The sequence below is a fragment of the Coptis chinensis genome, chromosome 3 (assembly GCF_015680905.1).
Source record: "Coptis chinensis isolate HL-2020 chromosome 3, ASM1568090v1, whole genome shotgun sequence".
Taxonomy (NCBI): domain Eukaryota; kingdom Viridiplantae; phylum Streptophyta; class Magnoliopsida; order Ranunculales; family Ranunculaceae; genus Coptis; species Coptis chinensis.
In genome coordinates this window covers 71,812,862-71,831,907 of record NC_141458.1, presented here as the reverse complement: position 1 = coordinate 71,831,907, position 19,046 = coordinate 71,812,862, and the positions used below count along the sequence as shown (strand labels likewise).

The following is a 19,046-nucleotide window of genomic DNA, read 5'->3' as shown; positions in this document are numbered from 1 at the left end:
AGCGACTAAAATTGTAGTCCCAAACTCCCAATTTCCTAAAAAGAAATCTAAATGTTCTGAAAAGAGCTAGAGCTAGAGCTAGCGTATGAACCGGCTACAAGCTAGTTATTATTATGTTTTTCTTAAGTGAAAGAGATGACGTGAGTGTATGGGCGCAGGTCCTTATGTTTTTTTATGTTTTCTTATATTATTATGTTTTCTTATGTTTTTCTTTTATGATTGAGAAAAGATGGTGGCCCCCACTTGGAGTGATATCTCAAACAAATCCTACGGTTCAGTTTTAGACTGTGCCAACAGCTCGATCTGTTTATATCGTGACTCTTATATTATTATTTTCCTTTGCAAAAAACGGCCATCGATTTCATTCAGCGAAGAATGGGGATTTTGGGAGCTATGGTGAAATATCCAGACGAAATATACCCGCTTCTGAAATTAAAAATGGCACAAAAACGCGCTGCCGAAGAGATTCCGGCGCAACCACACTGGGCATTCTGTTATTCCATGCTCCACAAAGTCTCCCGTAGTTTCGCTTTCGTCATTCAACAACTTCATCCCGAACTACGTAACGCGGTAATTTATTTCCACATCATTCATTATTACTGAATCTTCATTCATTCATTACTTATTTTTATTTTCGGTTGCCAGGTTTGCATTTTCTATTTGGTTCTTCGAGCTCTCGATACCGTTGGTCTGTTTTCAATCCTGAAGAACTATTTTTAGTATATATATTTTTTTCTTTTCTTTTCTTTTATTAATTCATTGGCTTATTGTTTTCTTTACCAGAGGATGATACGAGTATAGCTTCTGATGTCAAAGTCCCAATTCTTGAAGCGTTTCATCGCCATATTTATGATCCTAATTGGCATTTCGCATGTAAGCAAAAGCCTTCTTAAATACTTAGAGGGTGTTTGTTTTTGGTTTTCGCAAGTGCTTACTACTTATTAGCACGGTAAGTTTTTTTTTTTGGGTGTTTGTTTTTCAGCTACTTATAATTATAAGTGGTAGGTATCTTTAGCAAAACTTGACTTACAAAAACTTATAAGTAGCAAAAAACAAACAACCCCTTAGCTTCTCTCTTCTCTGATGTAGCATTGTCAACTTGCTAATCCTAGTAATTTGTTATATTGATATTGAAAGGTGGTACCAAGGAATACAAAATTCTCATGGATGAACTTCATCATGTTGTCACCGCATTTTTAGAGCTTGGAAAGGGGTACGTTTCGCACCACTTCCAATAGAATAGTTGATTTTTATAGTTAGTGTAAGTACATACATTGTGCTTCGTATCAATGGAGACACATGATTATGTCTTTCATGGTTTGGCCCTTCGATCTACCTATCTCTATTTTCTTACTATATTGTTACACCTTTAATTTTGTATACCGTCATGTTATTTGCTCTGAGTATTAAATCTATTTGTTTGGATTTACTCTGAAATCTGTCCTACTTCCTGAAGACATTATTGAAATAAATAGCGTATCTGTCCTGTTTTTTTCTTTTCGGATGGCCAGTAGATGTTTTTGTTCATGTTTTATTTCCCCACCCTTCATGCTCTATTGACAGCATATTGTGTGTGCGTGTACGATTGCTTATGTACCTGTGATATGTTTTCTTGTTAAATTCTGCGGGTACTACATTTATGACCAAGAGTGTTTTTTAGACTTTGTTCAGAGTAAGCTGTGGAAAGACAATCCATTGGTATGTTTGGTTAATAGGAAACTTGTTCATAGAGTTGTTCCAGCAAATATGATGATGCGTGGATGGATAAGTGGTAAGACTATAGAAGGGTTCATTGAAAAATGGATTACAAATTAAGGATCATGAGCTTCCCCTCTCAACTGTAGTAGGACAACAAGCTGGTGCCCTATGGGTCCACCAAAACCCTTGCTAGCTAGCCCCATCAGACAATCATTTTTTCTTCAGACGTATTATAAAATTGAGCAAAGAAAAGTAAAAGAAGAGCTGATTGAAATTGTGCCACATAGACTACTAAGAAATGCAATCAGAATCGACGTAGTGGTTAGTTTTCCTAAATGACACTGAGGAAGATCAAATAAGGCATGGGATGAAGTGGTGATTTTGAGTTATTTGGTGGCTCCGGATAGAATTTTATAGAGTAGCATGAGTTATTCAGCCAGCCCCTAGTATTTGGGATAAGGGATGAGGTTATCATTGGGAAAAGAATGTTTTTCTTGAAAGAAGAAAATTGCAGAATTCAGCCATTTACTTGTACAACTGTACACGCTTTTGAAATCAAACATTTCAAAAGTAAATGGCTTGGTGTCTAAAATGGAAAGAAACCATATTTTCTTAATTGTTGGAAAAATGGAAACAAAGCTCTAAACAAATTGTTGAACAACATGCTATATGGGAGAATGGGGTTCAGTCGTTCAGTCATGGGATTTAAAGTTCGGAAGAAATTTATTTGAGAGAGAGTTGCAACTGATTAGCAAATTCCTAAATTTGCTTGCTAATCAATAAGTAAACGAAGACAAGGATGCATGGAATTGGTTGGGAAAGGTACAACCGTTCACTTTGAAGACTATGTTTGAACTGATTGAGGAGAGAAGGATACAAGTGTTGCATTTGGGTGGTCTGAACTTCCCGTGGAAAAAAGTATGGAACAAAAGAGTCTCTACTAAGGTTTCATTCTTTGTTTGGGCTTTATGTTAGGGTAGGACTCTGACTTGTGATAATCTAAGAAAGAGGGGTATGATCCTTGTCAATAGGTGTGTGTGTGCATCAAGGAGGAGGAAACAATTCAACATTTATTCATGGATTGCGAAGTGGCGCAAGCGGTCTGGGATTATTTCATGCAGTCTCTCAAGTGTCATGGTGATCCATTAGATTTACTTGCCAGCCACGGTCAGATTTCAAGGACTGGTCATCTCTTATCAACACAGCTCACACACTCACTTGGTCATTATGGCTTGAGCGAAACCGTAGAACTTTTTATGACAATTCTAGGGATGTCCAGCAACTCATTGTTAAATGCAAGTCACGTATGTTGGATTGGATGTCGTATTTACCGATTTGTAGGGGATTAAAATTGGAAGATCTTGTATTTAGATGGGATACTATGATTGAGGCTTAGCCTTTGTATGCTTGTACCTTTTGTAGTGTGAACCTCTCACGCTATATCACTATAATTAATATAATATAAAATATTGTCTTGCTGATCTAAAAAAAAATAAGTACTAGGTTTCACAGTTTGATGGAATTTATTATGTTTAACTTTATTTGTATTTTTTTTAAACTGCTTGGTGGATGTAAGTCATTTTCCAAATATCTCACAAGAATGAGCCAGTTAGCGTGACTCTCTCAACAGTCCAGCCATCAATCTGCTAAGGAGCAGCGCTAGGAGCTCAGAGGATGTCATGTTGTGTTTTCTTAGCAAATTCCCTGAAAGCTTTGGCTATTCCTTTATTCTGAGATTAGCCATTGGTTTGTTCAAGCATGTTTAACATGTTTAATTATCAAGTTCACTTGCCCTTTTAGATTAGCATGAATAATGGAAATTGGAAAGCTCAGGTTGGTTTTAGCTTTCAGTGGTTTAGTCCTGACATGATAACATGTGCGCAAGAAATCTTTATTACACTTTGCACTACTAATATTTGCTTCTTTGGACATTTCTGCAGTTATCAAGAGGCAATTGAAGAAATAACTAAAAGAATGGGCGCGGGAATGGCAAAATTCATATTGAAGGAGGTACAACATTACATATCGGTCGCTGTAATTTAGTTTGAACTGTAGGGTGAAGGTGCTATGGATTTAATACACATTTGATATCTTTAATGCTAAAGTTATATTGTAGGTTATGCATGAAGTGAAAATGGTGAAGTCTTCATTGTATTTTGTGTGACTCTATAACACTTTCTTGTTTTGTAGGTAGAAACAGTTGACGAGTACGACGAGTACTGTCATTATGTTGCAGGACTTGTTGGATTAGGATTATCCAAGCTTTTTTACGCCTCCAACTTGGAAGATTTGATTCCAGATTCCCTTTCCAATTCAATGGGATTATATCTTCAGGTAGCACTTCTAACTCCTAATGTAGCATTATGTCTGAACTGAATCATCTTGAAAGTTCTGCTATTACGCACAATCTTCCGTGTCACAGAAAACAAACATTATTCGAGACTATCTGGAGGACATAAATGAGATACCAAAGTCACGCATGTTTTGGCCTCGTGAAATTTGGAGTAAATACATCGACAAACTTGAGGTGATCCTTTTATTTGTTTTCTTCAAACTAATACCTTCAATTTTTTTGTTTTTGTTTCATATTATACAAGCATGTCGAAAGAAATTGAAATTAAGAAAAGAAAATAAAAATAATTAGCAGATAATTTTCTTCATTTCTTGGCTTATGTTCTTTAATTATGTGGTTCAGGACTTTAAATATGAGGAGAACTCGGTGCAAGCAGTGCAGTGCCTGAATGATATGGTCACAAATGCGTTACTGCATGTTGAAGATTGTCTGAAGTACATGTCTGCTTTGCGAGATCCTTCTATATTTAGATTTTGTGCTATACCTCAGGTGAGACATCTTCTGATTGGAGCTATTTTCTAATAGCCTATTTCCCTTGTCTATTAGTGCCAATCTGAAACAGAAATGTATCTCTCAAAGTTAGCTATTGATTGTTGTACTTGTTTGTGCCTCCTGATAATTTGTGACTTGCTCTGGTTAATTGTGAAACTCCTGGAATATCAGTAGTTGTACTTACAGCAAGTGGTTTCGGGATGCCTTTCTGGATTGATTAGATGAGATAGTCTTGGATTCCCATTATAGAAGAAGTTTTGTCATTTTGGAAGCACTTCAGTATCTTGCAACTCAATTATAAATTGGCTATATTGGACCAAGATCGATAACTCTGCTTGAGGTTGTGCATATGATTGTAGCTTGGGTTTGCAAAAGAATGATTCCTATCCTTGGGGCGTTTATGATCTAAACTTGATGGTTCGTCTCTAAAGTCTCTGCTTCAGATTTTAGTCCTACCTTGCCTAATACAAATGGAAAAACTTTTGTTCTCTGTGATGCGTAACACTGTGTTTTAGTATCGCTGACTATTAGTACCGATGAAGTCCCATCTCTGTGGCCTACACCTACTTCTTGGAAGCAGAACTTGGAAATGGCTTATTCTTTTCAAGATAGCACAACTCGTAAACTTTGCTAAGTTATAACTTGCATATGATGTTCAAGATATTCTCTTCCATCCACTTTAATACTTTTAGCGATTCTCTGTATTCTACTATTACTTGGGTCACTCCCATTCTAGCATTATACTTTTGCAAGCTGTTCTTTTTGCTTTAATTAATACTTTTAGCTATTAACTTGCTTATCAACTAATATTGTGCCATTATTTCTAGATCATGGCAGTTGGAACACTCGCTTTATGCTACAATAACATAGCTATCTTCAGAGGGGTTGTGAAAATGAGGCGCGGTAAGAGAATTTAGATGTTGAACTGGAAGCATGTCAAGTTTTATATGGGTCAGAGTAATAAGTACTAAAAAAGTACTTATTGAATGTAGACCTGATCTTATATTGCTTAGTACAATCGCAGGATTGTTTCGAGTCTTCTGTTGATATGTTTTTTCTCTGTGATTTTCTTTTATTGTTTAGGTCTTACTGCTAAATTAATTGATGGGACAAGATCTATGTCTGATGTCTATGGTGCTTTCTATGATTTTTCAAGTATTTTGAAGTCCAAGGTATGGTACTTAAATATTTCCATAAATAGATTAGTAGCTTAGATTTTTGTTCCCAAATGTTTTCTAAGTTTTCATTTCATAACATTTCGAAATGTAGAAAGGAAATTGTAATTTGAGACGTGGATTATTGCAGGTTGAGAAGAATGATCCTAATGCAACAGAAACCCTGAGTCGCATAGAAGCAATACAACAGACTTGCAGGGAATCTGGTTTGCTAAACCAAAGGTCTGTTTTTGTTTCTATCTCTCCTCATGGCCATGATTTTTGTTTGTATAATCATGTGTTTTGGATTTTTTAGGAGATCATTCATAGTCGGCGACCAGCCAAGATACAGTTCAGCTCTCGTGAGTTTCTCTACTAATTTATCTGAGATTTATCTGAGATGTTGCTAAAGATGAAAATATGTTTATATTCATTCTTGTTTTTCTCAGATTATTGCAGTGTTTGTTCTTCTTGCAATAATATTCGCATTTCTCTCCACCAAGTGATCTGCTTATTTAGTTGTGTAAGTCTCACTTCTCGACCCACCTAGTTTGTTTGTCATATACTCTTGTGAATAAATATGTCTATTTCTTTGTTTAGGGCTTCTTAACCTCACTCCTCGCTCCCCAACTGGCATGGATGAACAGACTGCAAATTGCACATCTTACAAAACAAAATGTACCTTTACTTTTGTAGTTTCGTGGTGACTCCAGTTGTATCATTCTTTCATTCTCAGAGTGTTTTGATTCTGTCATCCGTTTTGTATGCTGCGTTCTTAGCAAATTTCCCACCTCATTTTTGACAATTTAGTTGAATCATTTTTTTTTGGTTGTATTGTTTATTCCCAATCTAGTGAAATCCAGTTGCCTCTCCAACTGAACTCACAAATACAAAACCAGTTTTAGCTGTTTTTTCGTGACAAGAAAATAAGATCATACATAACTTTTGATAGTTTAAGGTGTAGAACATCCAAGGCCTAAAAAGCAATTGAACTAGAAGTTCCATGAACTTCAGTAAGTAAGTAAAAATGTTGCAAGTCACGTCCTTTCAGAAAAAGCTGAGAATTCCTTATTACATTGCGACAAACAACATTTTCTTTTCAATAGTACGTCATGTTGTGTTCTTAAATGAAGTGGAGAAGTCTCTCTGTTGGGATGCACTTGAGTTGATCACAGTCGGTATGGGAGAGGAGTGTAGTACAAGTGGGAAAGGATTGGGTAAGAAAATGAGGCATTCTAGGTGAAAGTAAATGTGGCGTGTTGAGCAGCCTTCTTTGGTGAATGTTGTGTGGGCTACTATTTGGTTTCTTCATAGGGAAAGCTTGAAACAGCAGGATTTCTCGTAAATCGTGATAGGATCGAAGTAGAAAGGCTGGTGGTTGAAATCAAAGCACGCATGTGGTGCTTGAGGATAAGAGAGACCTGAGTTTTGAAGACCTTTGTGCTGATTGCTAAACTGCAAACTGGTGGGCGACCAGGAAGCAAAAGTTTTTGGTGGCCATTTTTACTTCAAAATATTTCTATCCTTGTGTCTAAGCGATTTGAGTGAATCACTTCATGGTTACCCAGAATTCCAGTATGGGTTTTTCTTAACGAGAGAGAGTACGTACTGTTGTCTTTGTTCTATATATCATTAATATCAATACAAGTTTCATTCAACCGTGAGGAAAAGATTTCTTCTAATTACAAAGTACATGGTATACAAGTAGGGTGTCTCTTTTTGTCGAATTTCTGATTTTTCCGAAATCCGACCTGAAATTGGTCTGGCTTTGGGTGTAGTTTTCATGGGCCGATTTTCCGATTTCCGAAAATTCCGAAAAAAAATTGGATCGGATTTTGATATAATTCTAAAATCCGATCCGATCCGAAATTTCCGATATTATTGCCAATTTATTCCGAAAATATATACTTCTCTCACTATCCACTTGATTAGATCTCGACCGTTCATTCATTTTCTAGTTTTTTACTTCCAAAAACAAAACAAAAACATAACCAAGCCGCTACTTCCCCACTTGAATTGGACCACTCTACTGTCATTACACCATCTGCCATAACAACAATGATATGAAAAAAAAATGTCATTGAGTCATACAATGACTTCCAGACCAATCCAAAAGCCAAATTCCAATAGATAGAATATTATGTAAAGCTACTTTGAGTCCAAGACCATAATCCATTATTTATGCAGACACTTCACGCTTCAATTTCCACACACGAAAAAAGATTGAAACATTACAAATACCCAGACCTCAACAGAATGCAATGTTTGCTATTGGTGGCTGCAGGTTCTTTTTCTCGTTTTTTCTTAGATCACTTGTTTGAATGAAAATGGGTTTTCTCAATAAACAAGTGCGTATTGTTGTTGGTACATTGGTGTTGTAGACATGATTTTCTCTCCCTACAATGAACATTGGCGTATGATATTCCAAAAATAATTGAAAGTAAAGAGATCTTTGAAAATTTACCAAGTATTTCGAAATTTTCGAGTTATTTCGAAATTTCCGAAAGTTCCGAAATTGGAAATATATTTTGAATCCGAAAAAAAATTGGATCGGATTTGGCTAGCATATTAGGTTCAAATTTTTTTGAAAAATTCCGAAGGAGGTTAATCCGATCCGATCCGATCCGAAGTCACCCCTATATACAAGACAATTTATCTGGGAAAACTTGTACACGGCAAAGGGTCTAGACCTGGGAGTATGAAACTTCCACATTAGCAAAATTTGGATGTTACGCAACTCAATGGTTGAATTCTATTGCATGAGTTCTCAGTTTTTGCCACTCGGGTATAGAGTTTACTCTCCTCGATTATGTCCACGGTCCACTGCCCATCTAGTATTTTAACGTCAAATCCATACTCACACTATCAAAATCATGCCATTGACCATTCCAAGAGGCCTTTCTAAATTCTGAGTTATACTACAAACTCCCTCTGCAAAACATTAAAACCATTTGAACGGCCCCTTTCCCCTTACGTTTGCTACTTGTCAGCACTGTGGGGGACTAATATCAACGTCCAATAGATATTACACACGTGTTAAGCACAAACATAGCTACCAACCGATCTCCACCACATCTCCTTCAGATCGCTTCATAGCAACTTGCACCAAGAGTACGATCTCTTCACAGAAATCGCCCTCCTAGTCCAACTAATATAGCGATCTCCAGAAGATCTACACTTGCTCAGATCATAACGGATAGTAACGTTCCCCACAACTGTCACCATCAAGACCGGAGCTCCAGATACGCACTTTATTACTCCACCACCACTCGTCATCATCGCTCATTAAATGACCTCAAGTCCAGAACTTGACCTGACGCGGGAGAGGAGGAAGCACGGGCATCTTGCCTATATAAAGAGAAGAGGAATTACGTCTGACTTGATTCAAGTTGCACCTAAGAACTTGATACGTAGGCAGCTCGCATCTATTGCGAACTCAATCAAAATCATATCCAATCTACAATCCCATTCACAATCAAGACCTGTAAGGCAAACACCAAATCGAGCCTTTACATTGGCGCCGTATGTGGCTCGATTTCTTGAGAAAACCAAAATCTTCAAATCTAAATACCTCAAGCCCACAAAGCATGAAAAGCCTACAAGAGCAAATGAAGACTCTGGTTAGCCAGATGGGATCGATGAACGATAGTATCAACCTCCTGTGACAGGAGAACCTGACTTTGAAAAACCAAGTCGCAGCCCAGAGCCCAAATGGTATCATAGCGGAGGATGGCATCAACGAAGTGAACCAACAGATCAATGAACTCTCCCAGCGAATTGAACAGAGTATTGTTAAGTGCGACGCCATGCAGATCGTCCAGAAGATGTTGAAGACATATCGGGCTTCCCTGTTCACATTTGAGGTACTCAATAAACCCTCTCCTCATGACTTCATCCAGCCAAGGTTTGCGATGTATGACGACAACACGTGTCCTGGTCAATATGTAGCTCGCTACATCTAAAGTCTCGCACTCTATAGTGCTCAGGAATGGGACCATTTGCAATGTCGCCTGTTCCCTGCCAGTCTCAAAGATGGCGCTATGGATTGGTTATATACACTAGAACCAAACTCGATAGAAAGTTTCGAAAAGCTCACTGACCAGTTCGCTAGCTAGTAGTACGTGCACAACTAACGCAAAAAAGCAGACCTTGATTCATTCTTCCAATTGTCTCAGAAGAGTGATGAATCGATCCGCTCCTTAGGACGATTCAAGACAGAGTTGCTGTCCATGGAGAGCGGCCTCAAGGAGTCCTTCGCCACCTTGGCCTTCACCAACGCTATCCAAAAACACACCTAGCTATCCAGGTCGCTAATGAAAGTGTCCTAAAAAACTGGAAGATTAGTACACTCACGTAGATAAATACATCAAGCTGCAGGAGGGGCTGGAGCGTGAAGGTGAAAAAGAAGAGGTCATGACAATCACCGACGCCGCCTCATCCTCCAATAAGCGACCTAGACAACAAGGACAGAAGTCTGGCACCAGAACGTAAACCAAGCGAGAATTTGTTGTCCTCACCTTATCTCCTAGTTACATATTGGATAAGATCAAGAAAGCGTCCTACTTCAAACTTGAGGTGAATCGACCAAACGACACCCTAGGCAAACCATACTGCGCTTTTCATAAAGCAAAGTGTCACGAGACCAACGAGTGCTGGGGGCTAAAGCATTATCTCCAAAAGACCTCGTTAAAGCAGGGCATATCAAGCACTGCACTAATATTGTGGATGGCAACCTTTGCCACAAGTTGATGGCTTGCAGAGAAAGGAGTCGAAGCCCAGCTCGCATCGACAACCGTCGAGGTTGCTCTCAGGCTCGTGGCCGCTCCATGTAGCGATCTCGACATGAATGCCGCCAACACTCTTCTGACAGAGACAACAATCGAATCATCAACATGATCACCTTCCAGGACGACTCTGTCATGTCCTCCAGGGAGAAAAGGCGACGAGTTAGTGCTATCCAAGTGGTTTACGAGTTCTCCTCGCAAGCAACCCCCATCCCACGTACAAGCAGCCGCAGCTCAGGAGACATAGCCTTCACTGAGGCTGACCTCAACAAGGTATGCCTCTCACATAATGATGTTTTGGTTGTCCACATCAAAATTAGAGACTGGACAGTCAAACACAACCTGATAGATCCAGACAGCTTGTGTGACATCTTGTTATACCAAACCTTCAGGGAGATTAACCTACCCAAGTTGGTTATGATAGATCCAAGAGCCCCCCCTTTATGGTTTCAATGGATCTCGAGTTGACCCGATTGGAGACATCATTCTACCTGTCTCAGTCGGGTCGCAGGAAGACAAAGTCAGCATCAACACGCGTTTCAGCTTCCTGGATATCAACTCATCCTACACTGTCATCTTAGGACGACGTTGGATCCATAAGATGCAAACAGTGCCATCGACACTCCATCAAGTATTACACTTCCCGCCCCCTAGAGGCATGATGGAGCTTCAGAGCAACCAGCTTGATGCTCACAACCGTAACCAGATCCTCTCAGTAGACAAGCCCGCTGGGGCTTCAGTCAAAAACAAAGAAGAGATCGCCAAAACCAAGCTGGCAGAAGATTTCATTGTTGAAGTCAAAGTTCTCAAGGCCCCAAAACCGGACCTGGCAAAGGAGAATGCTGGGGGCTCAGTTAATGGAGTCACCTCAAAGGTTGCCCAACCGACTAAGGACATAGAGGCATCACAAGAGACCAAGGCCCTAGGGGTCGCTCAGCCCACTAGTACGGCTACTCAGGCCGAACTCAAGTAGAAGGTCAACTTGGGAATCGAGGAAGACCCTAAGTTTGTTTATGTATGAGCTAACCTTGGACTCTCAAGGCACAACTAACTTGTAAGCTTTTTATCCCTGAATAAAGATGTTTTTGTTTGGTCGTACATTAATGTCCCTGGAATTGATCCTAATAATATTGCATTCACAAATTAAATGTCAAAAAACTATCTCTTAGGTTCAAAAAAGCAGTAAATGACGAGATTGAAAATCTAAAAAAAGTTGGCTTTATTAGAAAGGTAGAATACCTCGACTGGATCGCTAACATTATAACAGTCCCAAAAAAGAACGGCACAGTTCGCTTCTGCGTAGACTTTACCAACCTAAACCAAGAAACTCTTAAATATAGTTTCCTATTGCCAAGAATTGACCAACTTGTCGACTAGACCTGTGGCCACGAACTCTTGTCATTCATGGATGCCTACAGTGGCTATAACCAAATCCCATTGGCTGAGGAAGACCAAGAAAAAACCTCATTCATAAACGGAACAAGGCATTTACTATTACAACGTTCTCCTGTTCAGTTTGAAGAACGCTGGAGCAACCTACCAGCGGTTAGTCACAGATAGGTTTCAAGACATGTTAGGAGACACCATGAAAGTCTGCATAGATGACATGGTCATCAAAAGTAAGAAAGCAGTAGATCATCTAGATCACCTCGACCAGGCGTTCTCCCATCTACGCCAAACTCAAATGAAGTTGAACCCCGAAAAATGTCTCTTTGGAGCATCCTCTGGGAAGTTCTTAGGGTATCAGGTCTCCCAACGAGGGATCGAAGCTAACCCAGATTAGATTCGAGCGTTTTTGGACATGCCCGACCCCAAGACAAAGATACAGATACAGAAGCTATCAGAAATGGTGGCAGCTCTAAACTGATTCATATCGAGAGCGTTAAACAAATGCCATCCTTTCCTACAAATCCTCAAGAAGGGTGAACAGTTCTCATAGAGTGAACAATGCCACAAAGCATTCTCTACTCTTAATGGCTATTTGTCCCCACTCGTCCTGGCAAAACCAACAGATGGGGAAATGATGTGGCTGTACCTAGCCGTATTTGACTCCGCGATCAGTTGAGTTCTCCTAAAAGAGGAAAACGGCACAGAAAAGCCGATTTACTTCACAAGCAAAACCTTGTTGCCAGCTGAGAAAAACTACTTTCACCTCGAAAAAGCCATTCTGGCCTTGCTATACTCAGCACAAAAGTTTAGGCCATACTTTCAGGCACACCCAATCAAAGTGCTCACTGAACTCCCATTGAAGAAGTTCCTCCTCAAAACCAACAAGACAACTCGCATGGCCATGTGGGTAGAAGACCTCGGTGAACATCACATTGAGTTCACACCACGAACTTCTCAAAAAGGCCAGGTCGTTGCTGATTTTCTTGTTGACTTCCCAGTTGACTACTTGAACTGGGAACTAGAGGAAGACATCCCGTCCACTAAACCACTAGATGACTCAGTCTAGTCACTCTTTATGGACGGAGCTAGCAATCCAGGTGGAAGCGAGATCGGGGTAATCTTAGTGTCACCAGATGGCACTATGGTCGAAAAGTCAGTTCGTATCGACTTTGTGACCTCCAACAACGAGGCTGAATACGAAGCCCTGATCATGGGGCTTCGAATGGTGTTGCAACTCAATGTCCAGGAGATCAAGGTATTCGACAATTCATAATTGGTAGTCACCAGATCACCAAGGAGTATGCCACCAATGAAGGTAACCTCTCTAAATACCTTCAAATTATGCATCAAATTCTTCCTTCTTTCAAGAAAGCCTCCATCCACCACTTCTTACGGGAAGAGAACCGTCATGCTGATAGTCTAGCTAGCTTACCTTGCTACCCAAACACCGAACTATATCCCTAGGCAATTACTCATCGAAATAATTGAATGACCTGCTTACCAAACAAAACACGTCCTAGAGATCAGTGACCTATGTCCACTTTCAGAAAGCCAGATTAGTCAAACATGGATGCAACCTATCATAGAATACATCCAACAAGGAAAAACACTGACATATTGCAACATGGCCAGACATGTTCAATACCAAGTAGGTCATTATTGCATGGTCAACGACAAACTCTTCAGAAAATCTGCGGGAGGACCTTATCTGAGATGCATAAGCCCAGAACAGGGTCAGTTGATCTTCGTAGAGATTCACGAGGGTGAATGTGGAAATCACGCAGGAGGTCGCTCTTTGGCACATAAAGCTTTTTCACAAGGATACTTTTGGCCACGAATGCAAATCGATGCCAAGAATTACGTACTAAGATGCATATAATGCCAGACATATATTTGGCCATAACATCATTCAGCTAGCTCGCGAACTAATCAATATCTCCAGCCCATGGCCATTCCATATGTGGGGCTCATTCGAGTACTGGCGACTCACCATTCTCACTATATTACAGTATTGAGGCTGTCATTCCTTCCAAACTAATTGTCACAATGACTCGATTAGAGGTCGTCGAATCAGGACATAACGACTCTACCCTTGCTCGAGAAATCAACTTGCTTAAGGAACGTCGCGACCTAGCAGCAATTTGAGTGTCCTCTTATCACCAAACCCTGAAGAAATCATACAACAAATGGGTGAACCCTCAAAGCTTTCAACCTGGCGACCTAGTCTTGAAAAAGACTAATGACGACTCGAAATTCGCCCCAACATGGGAATGCTCTTACTTAGTGGAGCGTGTCGTTGGCAATGGAGCATATTGGATCAAAACACAGGACAGTCAGACATTGCCACGTCCTTGGAACACCTACTTGTTAAAAAAGTTTTTATTAATAGATGAGTTCAATTATTTAAGTTGTTATTCTTCTTACTATTACTGTGCATACACCCCTTATTTGTATCAATACAAACCAGTCTCTCAAGTTCACAACAAGACTTACAATTCGCTCACTAGCGCATTGGACTCACTCGAGTCCCAAGCTCACTTGAGCAGCATGCTCACTCGAGTGCCAAGGCTCCATAGCACCACCACTTCTCACTAGTTGAGGACCTATACTTCTAGGGTAGTCAACTAAGTGCAGAACGCTCACTAGAGCATCAGACTTACTCGAGTCCCAAGCTCACTCAAGCAGAACGCTCACTCGAGCTCCAAGGTTACACAACCCAACAACTTCTCACTAGGTGGATGCCTATACTTCTAAGTTCAACTTAGTGCAGAACGCTCACTAGAGCAGCCCTCTCAGTAGAGCAACACGCTCTCTCGAGCAATAACGCTACCTTGACCTACAATAGCTCACCAAGTTGAGGACCTAAGATTCTAACTTGTCCTAAACAGTAGCTATAGAGCTCCCTAGAGCCACAATCTTCTTAGATTTTACAAACAAACACTTCTAGGTTCAACTCAAGGTTGGATATCAAAACAGTACGCAATTGCATTCAGAATAGAAGAAAATGAAGAAAGCAAAAGAAGCATGCGTTTCATAAAAAGCAAAATGTGAACTGCCTGAACAGACTCAGGAACCCAGTTCATAAACTAACCGAGCTGTCGGAACATCCCAGAAAACAAACTCGGTTATAACACAAACATAACCATCTTGAACTGCCCAGAACATTCTGGGAAACTAGTTCGTCCAAGTATCAAAACTAAAAAGCAAATAATAAAGCGAACTACCCAGGTCGCCCTAGGTTACCAGCTTTTAAAGTATCTGTCCCATGCCACAACTATAATAAAGCGAACTGCCCGGACAATCCCAGGAAACCAGTTCTAGTGTATACTTCCCAATTGAATCACATCAAAAACCTAACAACTCTTAAACAAAAAGAAGAAATCAGACAACATTGTTCAAGACTTTAGTATGCAAAGGCTCTAAATCATCAGACGCAACATTCTCAGCATCAACGGGCAGAACGGCAACAGTGGGCTCCAAAATGTCGACTGGCTCTTCAGTTTGCTTAGCAGGAACAACAATACTGGCAGACGGAGTATTACTAGCATCTCTAGGAATGTTAATCACACTTGTACCTCGAGCCCCACTTTCATGCTTTTCTTTCAATTGAAAGTACGTCTTCTCCAATTCATCATAGTCTTGACACAAAGCGTCATAAGCCTGCTGAGCCCTCTGAGCAACCCCTTTGCATGTATTCACAAACTCTGTAACAGTAGCCAGCTTCCCTTACAACTCTTCCACATAGTTGCCCAATTCCGACTTCTCTAGAATGACACCATTATACATCTTCTTTAGCTCTTCCAGTTCCTTCTTCTCCGCCTCCTGAACGAACTGAACATTAGCCAATTATTCTTTCACCTTCTCCAGCTCTACTTTTTCACCCTCGCTTATTTGCACCATTTGCTTCAATTTCTGGTACCTAGCGAGCAGCTACATAAAAACATCAATGTTAGTTCCAAAAAAAAAGAAAAAAGAAAAAAGAAAAGAGGCTTAATGCTTTCCAAACAATGAGCAATGTCCATGGTCCTCAGATTCTCATCCAAATCTTTAGCGTCCAGCTCTTTCCTATCACCATCCAACACAACCCCATCTAAGATACATCTAGCAATGGGTGCCGACCTGAAGCTGCAGTCTAACCTTTTAACCGCATGCATGTTTCCTTCCCGTCTTCACACTAACATAAACAAGGTTGCGATCTAGGTCGTCACCCCTGCTCCTCACGGAGATCGTCTTGCCACTGTCCCTAGCAGCGACCTTCCCCTTACCACCCATATCCACCGAACTCATACATTTTTCAAAATTTTCAAGGTCGAGCCCGCTAAGGTCGACCTGCTGCATCGACCTTGAACTACGACCTCCCCTGCCCGCTGATCGCTCTGGCACCACACCACCACTACGACCCACAAAGCGGTCAGCAATCCTGGCCAACTTAGCAACCAGGGTGTTCGGTGTATCAGCCATCCTCTTCACCGAGCTACTCGGCCCACGAGCAACAAAGCTAATGTCCTCCAGTTCTAGTGGGGAGCCCTCCCTAATTCTCTCCGTATGAGCTAAGTCAAGACCTTCACCACCACTTTTTCTGTCAGGTCGCTTGGTTGACACGCCACCAGATCCTGAGCTCTCTTCTTATGTTTCCTCCTCTTCAACCTTATCTATCGACCTCCCTTTTCAACAAAATAACTCGCTACCTCGGGCAACCTCCCCTTCTTCCACCAGCTCGTGTTTGACCACGTCGACCCCAGTTCCTTGCCTCCCTTGTTACGATGCCACTATCCTCTCTATCCATACTCGAATTTGAAGACGAATCACTATCAATTAGACCACGAGCTCTCTTCTTATGTTTCCTCCTCTTCAACCTTATCTCTCGACCTCCTTTCTCAACAAAATAACTCGCTACCTCGGGCAACCTCCCTTGCTTCTCAGCACGACTAAGATGAATTTCTCGATCTCACTATGCCTTGTTTGCCTCGTAATAGCGACCTCTGCACAAACAAAACAAAAGCATATTAGAATCAAAATCCGCCATTAGTACATCAAAACAAAACATGATACACTCAAACATACAAGCAAAATTACAAACCCTAGTATTTACACTACTTCTACCCACGCAGTAGTTCCCAATCACTAGCAACGACCTCTTTTTCCAGGGTCATTACTAACTAACCCCATCCATAACGCTAGACTTCCTAGCCAAAGTCTGCAAACTAAAGTTGTTGGCACAAGACCGCTTCATAGCAAAATGCTCAACAACATCATCGACCTCAATATGAAAATCACCACTCTCGTTCAACATGTCAAAGACTTTAAACAAATGCCAAGTATTACCAACGAACTGACAGGGCACTTTCTCACAGAAATTCAAAAACTCACAAGTTAACTTAGACAATGGCAACCTCATCCCAGCTCTCAGTTGCGCCTTACAAATAACTACCCCATAACCCCTCGGAATGAACTCTGTACTAAACACGTTCTCTATAGAACTTCAGTCGTAGATTTCTAGGTCTCTCACATGTACATCATATGCTTCCCTCAAATCTACAAAACTATTTACAGCACTTTTATCTACAATCCTAGGCGGTAAATTACTAGATGAAGAAGCCGCACCAGAACTCACGCTACTTATAGCAACAACAGAGTCAGATTTAACATCTTCCTCCACACTTTCAAACCCTAGTAACTCCTCTCTTACCTCATCAGATCGGGTATCATCCGAATCAGACATTGTTGTGGTTATTTACTTTTCTTTTTACAAAACAAAAGATTGACACAAACCTAGCTACCAGAGCAGATGAGAAAAGAAAAATGGCAAAAACTAACCTGACACTCTAACCGTTTTCCAAAATACTGAAGAAATGAAGAAGCAATGACCTCTCCGATCTCCAAAAACATTTTTATCTAGCAAACCCTTTCAATTCCCATCGCACACCATCATTACCCTAAACCTTAGACTGACACGTACTCTTATGTAGTGTCTTTGTAAAACTCCACAAAATGAGGCGGTTGCTATTCTTGCTTAAAAAACCGCTCACATCCTCACGTGTGCCGCACATGTGCTGTCAAAATCTTTTAGCACCTTACTCCTCTACACAGAGCGACCTACTGAGATAGGGCTGTGTGGGGGACTAATATCAACACCCAATAGATATTACACACGTGTCCAACACAAGCGTAGCTACCAACCGATCTCCACCACATACTCCTTCAGGTCGCTACATTGAACCCCGCTCCTTCAGATCGCTTCATAGCAACTCGCACCAAGAGTACGATCTCTTCATAGAAATCGTTCTACCAGTTTGACTAATATAGCGATCTCCAGAAGATCTACACTTGCTCAGATCATAACTAATAGTAACGTTCCCCACATCTGTCACCATCAAGACCGGAGCTCTAGATACGCACTCCATTACTCCACCACCACTCGTCATCATGGCTCATTAAATTACCTCAAGTCCAGAACTTGACTTGACGCGGGAGAGGAGGAAGCGCGGGTGATGCAGGAGGATCTGAGTCAGATGATGTTGAGTTGACAGATTGCACATTAATGGCACTAAAGTATCATGAGTTGGTGGATCAGCCCAAAGATGGCAAGTAATCGCGATCTTTTCCTAATTGGGGTAAGTTGGGATGTGTTTTGGTATTTTGGCCATAACTTTGGCTACGGTTGTCAGAATCACGCGTGTGACCCCAATTCAGAAAGATCTCGGTGGTGCGCATGCTGTCACCATTGAGCTATGCTTTGTGGTAGCTTTTTTCAAGGTCAAAATCTACTATTTTCCCATCTAAATTTATCATTTTAGATTTTCTTTCCTTTTTACCATTTTGAAAGTAAATTTGAGTCCAATTTGGGCTAGAATTTTGGTAGATTACTTATGTTATTATCTAGTTAATTTTAGTAGGATTAATATTCGGATTTAGAATGTTTTACAGCTATAAAGTCCGGCTTGTGGGCTAATATTGGATTATTCTTGATTTTATTAAACTATCTAGACATTAGAGACGTGTTTCTCTGTGTTTAGGGCAAATCTATTGTGTTCTTCTCTGTTTATTATCTGTTATTACTAGTCTACAAGATAATCACTATTCTATTTGGCTTCAGCAGGCATCTTGCCTATATAAAGAGAAGAGGAACTACGTTTGACTTGATTCAAGTTGCACCCAAGAACTTGATACGTAGGT

At 40.5% G+C, this 19,046-nt stretch overlaps 1 protein-coding gene across 1 annotated transcript; it reads left to right on the top strand.

Moving 5' to 3' along the window:
- Positions 1 to 287: 287 nt before the first annotated feature.
- On the top strand, positions 288 to 6,624 carry LOC147510678 (squalene synthase 2-like). Its single transcript, XM_086602567.1, has 14 exons — positions 288 to 570; positions 646 to 688; positions 784 to 873; positions 1,138 to 1,213; positions 3,639 to 3,708; positions 3,889 to 4,032; positions 4,121 to 4,225; positions 4,394 to 4,540; positions 5,371 to 5,446; positions 5,627 to 5,715; positions 5,849 to 5,940; positions 6,014 to 6,059; positions 6,147 to 6,220; positions 6,298 to 6,624. Exons 1-13 carry the CDS (start codon positions 376 to 378, stop codon positions 6,201 to 6,203), a joined length of 1,230 nt encoding a protein of 409 aa, XP_086458693.1. The 5' UTR covers positions 288 to 375; the 3' UTR covers positions 6,204 to 6,220; positions 6,298 to 6,624.
- The last annotated feature ends 12,422 nt before the right edge of the window (positions 6,625 to 19,046 follow it).